The sequence below is a fragment of the Pan paniscus genome, chromosome 16 (genome assembly GCF_029289425.2).
Source record: "Pan paniscus chromosome 16, NHGRI_mPanPan1-v2.0_pri, whole genome shotgun sequence".
In the NCBI taxonomy this organism is placed as follows: Eukaryota; Metazoa; Chordata; class Mammalia; order Primates; family Hominidae; genus Pan; species Pan paniscus.
In genome coordinates this window covers 48,112,978-48,128,593 of record NC_073265.2, presented here as the reverse complement: position 1 = coordinate 48,128,593, position 15,616 = coordinate 48,112,978, and the positions used below count along the sequence as shown (strand labels likewise).

Genomic DNA, 15,616 nt, shown 5'->3' with positions numbered 1-15,616 from the left:
GCCTTTTCTCTCCCTTGCCTTGCTGCATTGGCTGGTGTCTCCAATAGAGTGTCGAAAAGAAGTGCCGAGGGCAGACATTCTTGCACAGTTCCCAATTTTAGAAAGAAAGCATTCGGGCTTTCACCATCATTAAGTGTGGTGTCAACCTTGAGTTTGTCACTTACACCCTTTATGAGGCTGAGGAAATTCCCTTCTATTCCTAAAATGCTCAGTTTTTATTACAAATGGGTATTAAATTCTGTCAAGGGCCGGGCGCAGTGGCTCTCGCCTGTAATCCCAGCATTTTGAGAGGCCTAGGTGGGCGGAGTTTGAGACCAGCCTGGCCAACACAGTGAAACCCAGTCTCTACTAAAAATACAAAAAAAAAAAAAAAAAAAGCCAGGCGTGGTGGCACTCGCCTGTACTCCCAGCTACTTGGGAGGCTGAGGCAGGAGAATCTCTTGAACCCAGGAGGCGGAGGTTGTGGTGAGCGGATATTGCGGCATTGCACTCCAGCCTGGGCAACAGAGTGAGACTCGATCTAAAAAAAAAAAAAAAATTTCTGTCAAATGCTTTTTCTGTATCTGTCGAGATGATATGATGGTATTGACAGGGGTTTTCCCCTTCATTCTGTTAATATGGTGAATTACATTGACTGATATTAAAATATTAAACCAATCTTGTAAGTCAGGGAAAATTGACACTTGGTTATGGTTATATATATATATATATATTTTACTGGATTTGATTTGTTAAAATTAAAAACTTTTCTTTTTCGAAACCACTTTATTGGCCTGGTGCAGTGGTGCACGTCTGTAATCACAGGACTTTGGGAGGCTGAGTTGGAGACCAACATGGACAACATGACGAAACTCTGTCTCCACTAAAAATACAAAAATTAGCTGGGGGTGGTGGTGCACGCCTGTAGTCCCAGCTACTCAGGAGGCTGAGGTGGAAGTCACTTGAGCCCAGGAGGTCAAAGCTGCAGTGAGCTAAGATCGCACCAGTGTACCCCAGCCTGGGAGACAGAGCAAGACCTTATCTCAAAACAAACAAACAAAAAACAAAGCAACAACAACAACAAAAAAGCTGCTGCAGTGGCTCACGTCTGTAATCCCAACACTTTGGGAGGGTGGGGGGGGTGGGGGGGGTGGATCACCTGAGGTCAGGAGTTCAAGACCAGCCTGGCCAACATGGTGAAACCCTCTCTATACTGAAAATACAGAATTAGCCAGGTGTGGTGGCACACACATGTAGTCCCAGGTACTCGGGAGGCTGAGACAGGAGAATTGCTTGAACCCAGGAGGTGGATACTGCAGTAAGCTGAGATTGCACCACTGCACTCCAGCCTGGGCAAGACAGAGCAAGACTCTGTCTCAAAAACAAAACACACACACACACACACACCAAATTATTTTATTGAGATAGAATTCATATGCCATACAATTCAATTCACCTACTTAAAGTGTACAATTATTTTAGTATATCCTCAGATACAACTATCACCACAATGATTTTTAGAACATTTTCATCACCTCATGAAGAAATCCTATACTTTTCTCTTTATTTTGAGACAGAGTTTGGCTCTTGTTGGCCGGGCTGGAGGGCTGGGATTACAGGCGTGAGCCACCACCGCACCAGGCCAGAAATCCTATACTCTTTAGCTGTCAAGGTTGACCCTCTCTCCCCGAGGCATAAACATCCACTAATCTACCTTATCTTCAGAGTTTACTGTAGAGATTTTATTAAATGAAATAATATAAAATGTTATCTTTGCGACTGGCTTTTTTCCCTTAGCATGATGTTTTCAAGGGTCATCTGTGTTGTGGTATACAGCAGTACTTCCATTTCTTTCTCGATTTGAATAATGTTCCATTGTATGATCTACCACATAGTGTTCATCCATTCATCAGCTGATGGGCATTTAGGCTGTTTTCACCTTTTATCTATTGTGAATAATGCCATTATGAACATTCCTATACAAGTTTTTGTGTGTACATGTGTTTTTATTACCTTGGGGGTATATATCTGGGAATGAATTGCTGGGTCATATGGAAACTCTGTATTTAATCAATGAGAGAACTGCCAGATTGTTTTCCAAAGTGACTGCACCAATTTATATTCCCATCAGTCATATATGAGGGTCTGATTTTTCTCACCAACACGTACCTTTTTTTTTGACACAGGGTCTCACTCTGTTGCCCAGGCTAGACTGCAGTGACATGATCATGGCTCACTGCAGCCTCAGCCTTCCTGGGCTCAGGTGATCCTCCCACCTCAGCTTCCTGAGTAGCTGGGACTTCAGGCACATGCTACCACACCCAGCTAATTTTTTAACATGGTTTAGAGTTAACTGTTTACTTCCTGGGAGTGGGGAAATTTTCTCTTTATCAAAAGTTGGCCCTAATATTCTAAGAGTTATAGGTAAATGTGAATCAATATGTCAGTTCCCCATCTCCCCGCTCATCTTTCTTAACTTTGTAGCTTAATGACATGAATATACAGAGCGAACAGACTTTGGTCTAAATATCAAAGTTTATTGAAATAAAATATAATCTATAATAAAAAATACTACAGGTGTTATTCACTGGTTACAGTTTTAAGTATATTAACAAAAACAGCCAACATTTTAACCCAACAATGACACTATCTTTGTGGTACAATAACAAACATGAAAGTAAATGTTGAATAATACTGAATAATTCTGTCAGAAATATTTTATACTTTACCATCTATGTATGCCTTTTAAGGAATATCCTCCCAAAGTGAAACTTTTGAAACTGATGACATTGTTTTTAAGAATTAAGTAGTTTTAAAATAATTAGTATTTAAAACAAATTTATTTCACAGAAATTCAGTTCAACCCTAAGCTGGGTAGATGGTTTTAGGTATCTTTATGCAAAAAATGTATTTCAATGCTCTTTCCTATGAATCTCTAGGGTTGCTATTATTCCTCAATTGAAATTAAAGCTGGTCATAAAGCAAAACAGATGAATTATTTCAGAAGTAAAAAGGGTATTAAGATAAAAAATGAAAGGAGGAGGAAAAAATAGGCACTCATACGTAATCTATATATTAAAACGCTTTGAGAACTCAGTAGCCAGTCTTGGCCTGGCACAAAGAGATCTTTGATATGTCACAGCAAATTGACCCAATTAGTCCAACAATAAAGTGGAGAAAGAAAACTTGTTTCTCTTCCTTGCTATATTTCAAGATAATTTTCTCTGTAGTCATTATACCATTCCACTTGCTACTCCTCAAAATATGTGCCTCAATCCAATTATTCTGCACAATTCAAGGAAAAGATTCACATGCACTAGCTTTAGGAAATGACTTTCAGGGTACCTCTGAAGTTTCACAAGCAAACATGATTCCTTTTGCTGACTGTTTTGTAGCATTCACACACCAATCTCCTGTTATATTGTCCTACTTGTAATGTGTGAATCTGTAACAAGTTGTCATTTATTAAGCAAGATAGTCTTTTAACAAAAACCTCTGAGGGCTTTTCAAAACCTCATCTTTAAAAATCTGTAAAACAAAGATACCCTATGTACCCTGAAAAAACTGCTTATTTCACATATGTGAAAAACAATAATAAAAATTCTGACAAAATTGAGAGACATACAAGACAGGTCTTCAAGGATTAAATACTGTTAGTCTTAAAACATGTTGCAATTATGTTCACAATGTAAGGTTCATTAAAAATTTTTAAAAAACACATTGCATTAGTTAGAACTGCTTTGTAAGGTATTTCAGTTACAAGGCCTATTTTGACAGATCACTGATTTGAGAACTTAAATGGGAATTTCAGTTTCTTGACTTTTTTTTTTTTTTTTTGAGATATAAGAGTCTCGCTCAGTAGCCCAGGCTGGAGTGCAGTGGGGCAATCTTGGCTCACTGCAACCTCTGCCTTCCGGGTTCAAGCGATTCTTGCGCCTCAACCTCCCCAGTGGCTGGGATTACAGGCATGTGCCACCACACCCAGCTAATTTTTTTTGTATTTTTAGTAGAGACAGGGTTTCACCATGTTGGCCAGGCTGGTCTCGAACTCCTGACTTCAGGTGATCCACCCACCTCAGCCTCCCAAAGTGCTGGGATTACAGGCATGAGCCACCGCACCGGGCCAGTTTCTTGACTTTTTATTTTCAGCTATAAAACAATTATGAGAGCCAAAGGAGCCAGGATCACCTTCCAAAACATTTTGTTTTGTACTTCTCTAATTTATGAGGCATTCTTTCTTCTCAAAGCAGGATATTACAGTGCAGATTAAAACTGGATATTAAAGTTAATGGTGACAAATTATTAAGTAGTTTGAAGAAATCCTTAGAATATCAGATAAAGAGAGACTTAATGGCAGAAGAAGAAGTCTACTGGGGTTCAAAGCTTAGGTTTTATATTTCTGCCATGGTATCTCAACACTTTCTCTGGGATAGTACGATGCCCTAAAAAACACCTGTGTTAGGCAGACAAGTCTAAATCTCCTTTCTCAGGACAATAGGACAAAACTGAACTTGAGGCAATAGTTGAAGAATTTTACCCTGTTTTTCAAGTTTAATTTTCTTGAGATCAGAAAAGTAAAATTAGAAACTAGAATCCTTCATGTAAAAAAATATATGCGTATCACAATTTATTAAACTCTAACATCTAAGAGCAAAAACACCAGGATTAAGTAAGAACATGCATGAACTAAAATTTAGATAGATATTCAAAATAAGTTAAATTTACCAGAGTCCTGCATCTGGCCTCTCCCATGCCATTATCTCTATTTTGCAATTTGTTTTGTTCAGGAAGCCTCTGATTTTAATATTTAAAGTGTCACCTGAGAAGAGTAACCTCAATTCTTCATGTTTTCTCAACAATCTTAGAGGTGTTGGACATCATTAATAAAATATGCTAAATTATCAGAGAACTTAAGAACGCTAAGATTCTGATGAGTTCCTTTACCATTTTCAGTCACTTTCTAAAAGGGATTTAACTTCACATTATCAAATAACATTTTACACTAAAAACACAATTTATATAGCCCTAAAATAATATTACTTGAGCGATCTAAATGAATTCCACCAATGCAAACGAAGTTTATATACTGTATTAGTAATGTGATACCACTGTATTCCATGGAGAAAAAGGCAAAGAGAATCTAAATATTTAGATCTGTGAAAGATACTAGAAAAAAATAGATTTTTAAATGCTTCTGATCCTCTCAAAATACTCTTGATTTTGACTCTATAGTCTATAGAACACAAAAAAAACTGTAAAATGCATTTGGGAAGAGATCATGCCATACTCAAAGAAAATTCTATAAATTTTGACAGCATTAAAAAAACTGACTTAAGATATATTTTGTTACTGAGAAAAAAGTGTGCACATTCAAGAACATAGGATGTGTTAATATTTGTGATAATTTAAGTCATACTTTGTGCTTATACTATGCCCTTTATTCAGGAGTGCAAAACACTTAATCAAAAAGAGCATCCTTCACATATTTAAAGAGTACATTGAGGCACAGAAAGTTTGCCCAAGGCAAGACAGAAAGTCGGGTTTATAGACACAAAACGATCTAGAATTCTTCATGTCCAATTCCTTAAAATACAAATTGTAGACTATTTGTAATGCCTCCATCTTATTTTATCAAACATTAGTAATTTTACTATTATAAGTTTATGCATAAGTACTGTGTGATAGGTAATGCCCATAAGGTTTTTATCATGTTTTAAGGTAACTTGTGCATGGAATAGGAAAAGTTAATCAAATGTAATCAATTCGCTTTTGCTTTTTAACAAAAATAAATGAGCTATTTGAGGACAGTTCTGGAAATTCTTGCCTTGATTTTTCTCCAAGATTTTAGATATGTAGTTCACATGTGAACATTAATATATGAACAATTATTTTATTTATTGGCCTCTAGTTCTCTTTCCTCTCATGATCTGTCTCTTAGTGAATTGACTTTCTGATTCATTGAAAGCAAAATGCTAAGAAGGTTTTGTGCAAGTGCAAAATGTTTAATCTTGGGTTCAGTCAACTAGTCTCTGATACTAACTTGCTTAGTTAAGCCAAGATCAAGAAGTATGAGAAATAACTTGAAATATGATAAAGAATTTGAAACAGAATATGGGATAAGTAGTCATTATTAGAAATGTGAGACAATAAAAACAAGATATATTCCAAAGCCTAATCCTAAATTTAAATCTACACTTCATTCAACTCTGAACCTGACCTTGAAACATGGAAGAAGTTACTTTACCTAAGCACACTGCACCAGTGTAAAACCAATGCCAATTTTAGCTGCTTTATACTGCTTAATGTGTATATGTACACATGTATTCTTAAAATGGTGATTCTTAAATTGAAGTTCTGAATTCTTTTGAGAATCTAACAGAGGTCATGAAAACTTGCTTCAGAAACACACATACGTAAAGTAATTTTAAGTGTTGATCATGTACTATAAATCACAGCATTGTGGATGCAATGGGATTAGACATGAAGAAAAATTTTATATTTTTAATAAAGACTGGTTACTAACCTTAAGGAATATACTTAGACTCTGAAAGTAAAAGGAAAGTGCAATGACCATATTTGTTCATTCATCTGCCTATTTTCAAATCTAATGATGATTTGGTTGATGCAGATATGTCCCTAATCTAGGCTATAAATGATAAAAACAAAAATGTTTAAGTTCTAACTTTTGTTAGCAGTATACATCTAAGAATTTTCAAGTATTACAAAATACTTGGAAGGAAAGACTTTAATATACCACTTTCAAAATCCTATGTACCCAAACCAGCAATGAAATGGCTGGATATATAACGTAACCTTGGGCAAAATTTAAGAAAATAAAGACACAATAGCTCTAATTTTTTTTTTTTTTTTGAGACGGAGTCTCGCTCTATTGCCCAGGCTGGTATACAGTGGTGCTATCTCAGCTCACTGCAATCACTGCCTCCTGGGTTCAAGCGATTCTCCTGCCTCAGCCTCCCAAGTAGCTGGGATGACAGGTGCCCGCCACCATGCCTGGCTAATTATTGTATTTTTAGTAGAGACGGGGTTTTGCCATGTTGGCCAGGCTGGTCTCGAACTCCTGATCTCAGGTGATCCACCTGCCTCGGCCTCCCAAAGTACTGGGATTACAGGCATGATCTAAATTCTTTATACCCTTCAAGGACAGGAAACCAGTATCTCTGAAAAGTTTGTTTGTTTTAATACAATTGAACATTTCATCTTTCCCCCCACAGTAATCAAAGCAAACATTTTATCATTATTATTCTTGGTATATCAAAGTAAATTCCAGGAATGTAAGAAAGTCTGACTTGGAAATATTACATAGAAAAAGGCTGAATTAACACATTACATTTTTTAGTTTTTCCTTGTAAGTATACATTGACATCTACTTATCTGATAGCAGCACTGCTGGTTTTGAGTGAGTTTTGTTTTGTTTTGTTTCCTTCCAGAGGGAATGCAGTATGGCAGTATTTTCTTTGGAACAAATTAAGAAGATAGTAACAAATAACAGAAGAAATACTTCTACACATATATTTTCCATGGGCAATAAATAGATAAGTATATAATTATGAAAAAATATGCCTCAACTATGCTTTTTAAAATTTCTCAAGGTTTACTGGTTTGTTTTTCTTATTCAAATATAATGCACTATCACTACTATCTGTCCCGGGAAAAACAAACCCTGAGGTTTGAGTTACCTCCTTCAGCCAATAGAGTGATATCAAGAGTAAACTTGGATTGAGGTCAACCTGTTTGAGCCAACAGAGAGTTCTGTAGTTTATCTGGTTATTTTACTAACGTATACATATTCTAGGTTATAATCAAGATACTCATTAAATATTTTCTATCAGAGTTTTATATCCCAAACAGGTTCTTTGATGATTTATCATGCTACCATAGGAAATTTGAAGAAATAACAAATTGTGTAACAGAAATAGACATGCAATATAAAGGACATAAAAGATACAGCTTGACCCTGGATTTTTCCCTTAGAATAATTCCTTCCATAAATAAGACTCTATTTTTACATACAGATTCATCCTATAACTGGTCTTGGATCAGAAAGTTAATGACATAGTTGAAAAAATCCAGACCACACATTTTTGTGGTCTTTTGTCACCCCAGACCACACACAAAAAAAACATTCTCCAAGTGGATGCTCAGGTCAGATTATGATGCTCTTAAATAAATGTACTGAAGCTTAGAATGTAAAGCACACAACTATTTGCAGCAGCAATAGTCTTTCAAAATAACTAAAACAAACTTTTAAATATAAGGCATATAAAACAGACTATTAAGGATAGTTTTCCAAACTATATATAGAAACACAGGAAAATATGTGTGGCCTCATAATAAAGTTAAATAAATATTATTTCTGAGTTCTTATAAACACTATAAGAGGGTATAGTTTTATTTGGTTCCCATAAATTAAAAACTCTGATTGCTTTTACATAAATTCTTAGCTACTCTCAGACTTTTTTTTTTTTGAGACGGAGTCTCCCTGTGTCGCCCAGGCTGGAGTGCAGCAGGGCGATCTCGGCTCACTGCAACCTCTGCCTGCCGGGTTCAAGCAATTCTCCTGCCTCAGCCTCCTGAGTAGCTGGGACTACAGGCGCGCACCACCATGCCCGGCTGATTTTTTGTATTTTTAGTAGAGACAGGGTTTCACCATGCTGGCCAGGCTGGTCTCGAACTCCTGGCCTCAGATGATCCGCCCACCTTAGCCTCCCAAAGTGTTGGGATTACAGGCGTGAGCCACTGCGCCCGGCCCTTTCAGATTTTTATTAATGTCTTTTTATAAGACACAGAGATTATCTCTAACTTCCTTTCAGAAATGTGCTTTTTCATTGGTTTTAATAAGTACATTTAATTTTCTAGCAATGAACATGACTTAAAATTTAAGGTTCAAGGTAGTTCTAGAAAAAGGTAGACACTGAAGTATCTGCTTTTCTACATCCCCATATTTACAAAGCCTAGCATCCACTGTGCTTTCCTCCATACACTCAATCACATTATCAATAAATAGTAACTGTGGTCCAGGTTACCTATGATAAAGACTCCAAAATTCCTCAAAATCTTACAACACTACAAAGTCATTAATATCTGATATTGATAGGTTATAAGTATTAGTGTTATGTAACTTTTTGCTATTGGAAAAGAAATACAAATCTTTATTTTTGCTATCTAAATTAAATCTAAGCTCCATGATCAATTCTCAAGATAATACCTAAAATGTACATTCCTAAATAAAGGTAAAGCTGTTTAAGGGCTGAACTAGTCCAATATACAATTAAGGGTTATTTATTCCTATTATTTTGTTTGTTTTTGTTTTTTTGAATCCCTATGTTAAACCCGTGGTTTCTCATGAATTAGATCATAATTTAACATTGTAAAATTTCAGAAACTATTGTGCTAATATTTAGATTTCAGGAAGGAATCAGACTAAATCAATTACCTCCATTCATTGTTAGAACAGAAGATATAATAGCTTACTAACTGATATGAGTTATGAATGTCACTATGACACAAAATTTGCTGTGATTTGCTAATCTGGCTACAAGCGCAGTATTTTTCATGAATGACAACACACAGCATTTCCAACTTGTAACATGAAACTCCAGCTCATAAAGAGTGTACTGTGTGACTTGAAAAAGTCTGATTGTAACTAAGTAACAACCGTTCCCCTGAAAAAACGAACAAAATCCATTGGGAAATCAGGCACAGACGGTATTGGTCGGTTTTTCTTCCTTTCCTCCTGTGGTTTTGTTTCTCAAGACATATAGGTTGTTCCAACAGAAGCCAACACTTGTTACAAAATAACACAGCTATTTTTTTCCTTTTCTTTTTCTTTATCTTTTTCTCGTGGTTCCTTCCGTTTACGTTCACTATTCCCAGATTGTCTTCCACTTGATGGAGAGGCTTGTGCTGGCTGGCCCTGCTTTAAGAAAAATATACAGCAAGAAATTACTCTAACTATTCTAAGGGACTTACTCATGGTTATCTGGAAAGGAAAACTGTAACAGTGGAAGGAATCACTGATGGAAAAAGAAGCTAGCTATTGGCATACAGATTTGTTATATTACATGGTATCTGAGCCATTACCTCTACCATTCTGGATATAATTAATGTATTCATTATTCTAAATAAATAAAATTTCTTTTCTTTTTTTTTTTTTTTTTTTGAGACAGAGTCTTGCACCGTCGCCCAGGCTGGAGTGCAATGGTGCAATCTTGTCTCACTGCAACCTCCACCTCCTGGGTTCAAGAGATTCTCCTGCCTCAGCCTCCCAAGTAGCTGGGATTACAGGCACCTGCTACCACGCCTGGCTAACTTTTTGTATTTTTAGTAGAGACGGGGTTTCACTATGTTGGCCAGGATGGTCTCACACTCCTGACTTTGTGATCTGCCCACCTTAGCCTCCCAAAGTCGGCATTTCAAATAGTAAATAACATAAGATTATATTGCCTAAAGTCAAATTGAAGACACATTTGTTAAAAGTTTAGAAAATGTTAAAGAAAGTGACACCTTTTGATAAACTATAATAGTTCTTCAAAACCTCATTAAATTCCATAATAAACAGACTTTTTTTTTTTTTTTTAATTGAGATGGAGTTTCACTCTGTTAGGCTGGAGTGCAGTGGCACAATCTCGGTTCACTGCAACCTCTGCCTCCCAGGTTCAAGCGATTCTCCTGCCTCAGTCTCCCGAGTAGCTGGGACTACAGGTGCACGCCACCACACCCAGCTAATTTTTTATATTTTTAGTAGCGACAGGGTTTCATCATATTGGCCAGGCTGGTCTAGAACTCCTGGCCTCGAGATCCACCTGTCTTGGCCTCCCAAAGTGCTGGGATTATACGCGTGAGCCACCGCACCAGCCATAATAAACAGATTTTAAAAGGAGAAAAGAACCCCTGAGAATTGGGAGTGTGGAATAAGTGTATTTAGTGAAATAAGACACCTTTTTTGAGTGAAAACCTAGACATAACATGGTAGGATTTAACTATTAAGCGTGGAGTAGTCGATATTTGAGCTAGAAACAGAAATTTTATACTTATTTTAATGGGGACTTCTATATTTAGTTTTATGAGACTTAAAAGGGCATCTTGCTTTCTTGTATGCCCAAATCAAAATTTCTTATGTATCTGAATCAAAACGAACAGTTTAGGCCAGGCGTGGTGCCTCACACCTGTAATCCCAGTAGTTTGGGAGGCCGAAGTGGGTGAATCACTTGAGGTCAGGAGTTTGAGACCAGCCTGGCCAATATGGTAAAACCTCATCTCTACTAAAAATACAAAAATTAGCTGGGCATGGTGGCACACACCTGTAATCCCAGCTACTTGGGAGGCTGAGGCAGGAGAATTGCTTGAACCCAGGAAGCAGAGGTTGCAATGAGCCGAGACTGTGCCACTGCACTCCAGCCTGGGCAACAGAGTGAGACTCCATCTTAAAAAAAAAAAAAAAAAAAAAAAAAAAGGAACAGCAGTCTGGCATGGTATAAACATAAAAAAGGGGAATATTTTTAACTTAATGAAATGAGATCTAACATGTAGAATCCCACCATTAAATTTTCAGTGCTTTAAACTGTTTAAGTACAGAAAGTGAAAAGTAGGGAGATGTCAACATTTGTTGAATACCTAGTACATGTTAAACATTGGGGTAAGCGCTAATATTATTTGTTCTTCACAACAAACTTAAGAGTTCTTCTATTTTACAGATAGGGAAAATGAGGCTAAGAGAGGTAGAGGACGTCGTCCAAGAGGTTGCAACTAGAAGGAGAGACAGGAGCAGGAAATGCAAATCCACATTTATCTGGCTCCAAAGTCTATTTTTTCTAGTAGTACCTCATACTGCCCTCTAGTTGATTGAAAGGACTTCGTCCAAATTGGCTTATTTTCTTTGCAGCTATTACGAATTTTAAAAATAAACTTGAAAATCAGAACCTCAGGAGAAAACATTTTACTAAACGAGATACAAGCTTAGGACAATGTCATAAAACCCATAGGTGCTAAAATCCTAACAAAATTGAAGAGTTAACACCTAATTTAAAATTTTTTATCTCAAGTGAAATTTACTGCTAAAGTGATCATCTTTTTTTTTTTTGGAGAAGGAGTCTTGCTCTATCATCCCGACTGGAGTGTAGTGGCACAATCTCAGCTCGCTGCAACCTCTGCCTCCCAGGTTCAAGCAATTCTCCTGCCTCAGCCTCCCAGTAGCTGGGATTACAAGCGTTCACCACCACCACGCCCGGCTAATTTTGTATTTTTAGTAGAGATAGGGTTTTGCCATGTTGGCCAGGCTGGTCTCGAACTCCTGGCCTCAAGCAATCTGCCTGCCTCAGCCTCCCAAAGGGCTGGGAATACAGGTGTGAGCCACTACACCCAGCCGTGATCATCACATTTAAGACTCAGAACACTAGTTTTTACCTGAGCCTGTGTAGAAGCAGCAGCAGCAGCAGCTGCTGCTTGTTCCTGCTCCTGATAGTATTGAGAAGCCCGTCTGTCCTCTTCCTCTTGGAGTTTCTTTGCTAGTTCCAAATCACTGATTCCTTCCGGGATTTGTTCCCAATTGATCTCTTGGCTCTGCTGTTCTTGTTGTAGAGATAATGCCATAAGATAATCCTAAGAAATTAAATTATAACCATCATTAGCTATGAGATTTTACCCAAGAATGAATGACTGCAAATACAGACGTTATATCTATAAAGCTGTAAGAATGGCTTTTAAAAAATATACCAGGCCTGGGCAATATAGCAAGACCCTGTCTCTACAAAAAAAGTTTAAAAACCAGCCAGGTGTGGTGGTGTGCACCTATAGTCCTAGCTACTTGGGAGGCTGAGGCAGGAGGATTGCTTCAGCCCAGGAGTTTGAGATTACAGTGAGTTATGATCTCCTCACTGCACCCCAGCATGGGTGACAGAGAGAGACCCTGTCTATAAAAATGAATAAAATAAAAACAAAAAAAGAAAAAGAAAACAATATAAAATAACAAAATAATTAAAATAAAATAAAAAACATTTTATTTTAAAAATTAAAATGACAGTTATCTTCCTAAGTATTTCCCTTGGGGAGCTATGAACTTATTTCAGTGATTCTGTCATTGTTCTAAATATTTTTGGAGGCCAGGTGCGGTGGCTCACGCCTATAATCCCAGCACTTTGGGAGGCCAAGGCAGGTGGATCGCTTGAGCCCAGGAGTTCGAGACCACCCTGGCCAACATGGTGAAACCCCGTCTCTATCAAAAACACAAAAAATTAGCCGGGTGTGGTGGTGCACGCCTGTAATTCTAACTACTTGGGAAGCTAAGGCAGGAAAATCACTTGAACCTGGGAGGCAGAGGTTGCAGTGAGCTGAGATCACGCCACTGCACTCCAGCCTGGGTGACAGAGCAAGACTCAGTCGTGAAAAAAAAAAAAAAATTGGGGGAATGTATTTGAAATTTTTTCTGGAAGCCATATATAGGCAGCCAAGAAAGCTAAAAACAAAACAAAACAAAAAGTAGCGGGGAGTCAGGTACAACGGCACACACCTATATTCCCAGAACTTTGGGAGGCTGAGGCAGGCAGGCTGCTTGAGCCCAGGAGTTTGAGACCAGCCTGAGCAACATGGCAAAACTCTGTTTCTGCAAAAAACACAAAAAAATTAGCTGGGCATGGTGATGCATGCCCATGGTCCCAGCTACTAGGGGAGGCTGAGGTGGGAGGATCACTTGAGGCCAGAAAGTTGAGGCTGCAGTGAGCTGTGATCACACCATTGCACTATAGCCTAGGTGACTGAGACCCTGTTTCATATATAAATAAATAAGTAAATTGGTTTAAAGAATTTTTTTAAAAGTTCCCCATTTACAAAAGAAACATGCCTATAGGCAATTCAGACAAAACTGAAAACCATAAACAACAAAGTTTAAATCACCATAATATCATTACACAGAGATAACTACTGTTAACAGTAGTTTATTATTATTTTTCTACATTCCCATACAAATTCAAACCAACCCTGTGAAACTACTGTAATGTTTTCTTTTCCATTTAGTGTCATAAAAGTCTTCTGTTTAAGAAAATAAGAATTTCCCAAGATTATTAAATATTCTTCTAAAAGATGACTTTTAAAGCCAACATAGTAGCCATCATATAGTCTTACTCAATTATTTAACCATCTCCTCCCTCCTCCCATGTACACACTCAGATTAGTTTCTATCAGAAACAGTGCATTTTGGTCAAGGATTAACTTAATATCCACTTTATTAAGAGTCGGTGTTGACTAAAATTTGACCAGTCTGTGTACCTCCTCCCCCATCTACCCTCAAAATAAGATAATTTTAAATAATACAGAGGATAGGTAAATGGTTTTTGCCTGTGGCCAGGTGCAGTGGGTCACGCCTGTAATCCCAGCACTTTAGGGGGCCAAGGCGGGCACATCACTTGAGCCCAGGAGTTCGAGACCAGTGTGGGTAACATGGCGAAACCCTGCCTCCACTAAAAATACAAAAATTAGCCGGGTGTGGTGGCACATGCCTGTAGTCCCAGCTACTCAGGAGGCTGAGGTGTTTGCTTGAGCCTGGGAGGTGGAGGTTGCAGTGAGCCGAGATCGCACCACTGTACTCTAGCCTTGGTGACAGAGTGAGACCCTGTCTCAAAAAATAAAAAAGGTTGTTGCCTGGAAAGATCTTGTCATATATATAGCATGACTATCTCATGGATATAAAGATATAAAGAATTTGTCCTTCAGGTTCTTCTGAATTCTTCAAACTCTGCTCTTTATGAAGCCTCATGGTCTTGAATCCACCTCTTTCTTGCTGCTTCCAGATAACAATCTCAACACCTTATCTGGACTACTGTGACAATCTATCACTCTGCCTTCATTCCCCTTCTCCAGTTTTTTTCTTTTTTGAGACGGAGTCTCGCTCTGTCGTCCAGGCTGGAGTGCAGTGGCGTCATCTTGGCTCACTGCAACCTCTGCCTCCTGGGTTCAAGCAGTTCTCCTGCCTCAGTCTCCCGAGTAGCTGAGACTACAGGTGCGTGCCACCATGCCTGGCTAATTTTTTGCATTTTTCTAATTAAAGACGGGGTTTCACCATGTTAGCCAGGATGGTCTTGATCTCCCGACCTCGTGATCGGCCCGCCTCGGCCTCCCAAAGTGCTGCGACTATAGGTGTGAGCCACCGTGCCCAGCCTTTTTTTTTTTTTGAGACAGACTCTTGCTCTGTCACCCAGGTTGGAGTGCAATGGCACGATCTTGGCTCACTGCAACTTCCGCCCCCTGGGTTCAAGTGATTCTCTCACCTCAGCCTCCCGAGTAGTTGGGGTTACAGGTGCGCACCACCACACCTGGCTAATCTTTGTATGTTTAGTAGAGACAGGGTTTCGCCATGTTGGCCAGGCTGGTCTTGAACTCCTGACCTCAGGTGATCCACCCGCCTCGGCCTCTCAAAGTGCTGGGATTATAGGTGTGAGCCACCCTGCCTGGCCCAGTATTTTTTATATATAATATAATGCTTAGAAAAATCTCACATATTTCTCTTAACATTTAAAAAACAACACCCCTGTATAGCTTCTGAAGGAAAATGAGCACGACTTTCAGAACTGTTTTTCAAAGAAAAGTCCTAGAAAGATGCATATTTGTTTGAATTAAATATTCTTTT

At 38.2% G+C, this 15,616-nt stretch overlaps 1 protein-coding gene across 6 annotated transcripts in view; it reads right to left on the bottom strand.

Moving 5' to 3' along the window:
* Positions 1 to 2,495: 2,495 nt before the first annotated feature.
* MINDY2 (MINDY lysine 48 deubiquitinase 2) overlaps positions 2,496 to 15,616 on the bottom strand; it is a 93,697-nt gene continuing 80,576 nt past the window's right edge. For 3 of the 6 annotated variants that reach the window (XM_063596680.1, XM_063596679.1, XM_008953221.6), the window contains 2 exons: positions 12,403 to 12,597; positions 2,496 to 9,913 (listed from right to left, as the gene is read on the bottom strand). In XM_063596680.1, coding sequence (XP_063452750.1) covers positions 9,788 to 9,913; positions 12,403 to 12,597 — 321 coding nt within the window. In that variant the 3' untranslated portion in view covers positions 2,496 to 9,787. Of the gene's footprint in view, positions 9,917 to 12,402; positions 12,598 to 15,616 lie in introns of all 6 variants that reach the window. The other 3 variants (XM_003827898.7, XM_055098272.2, XM_008953222.6) reach the window with 1 other exon arrangement.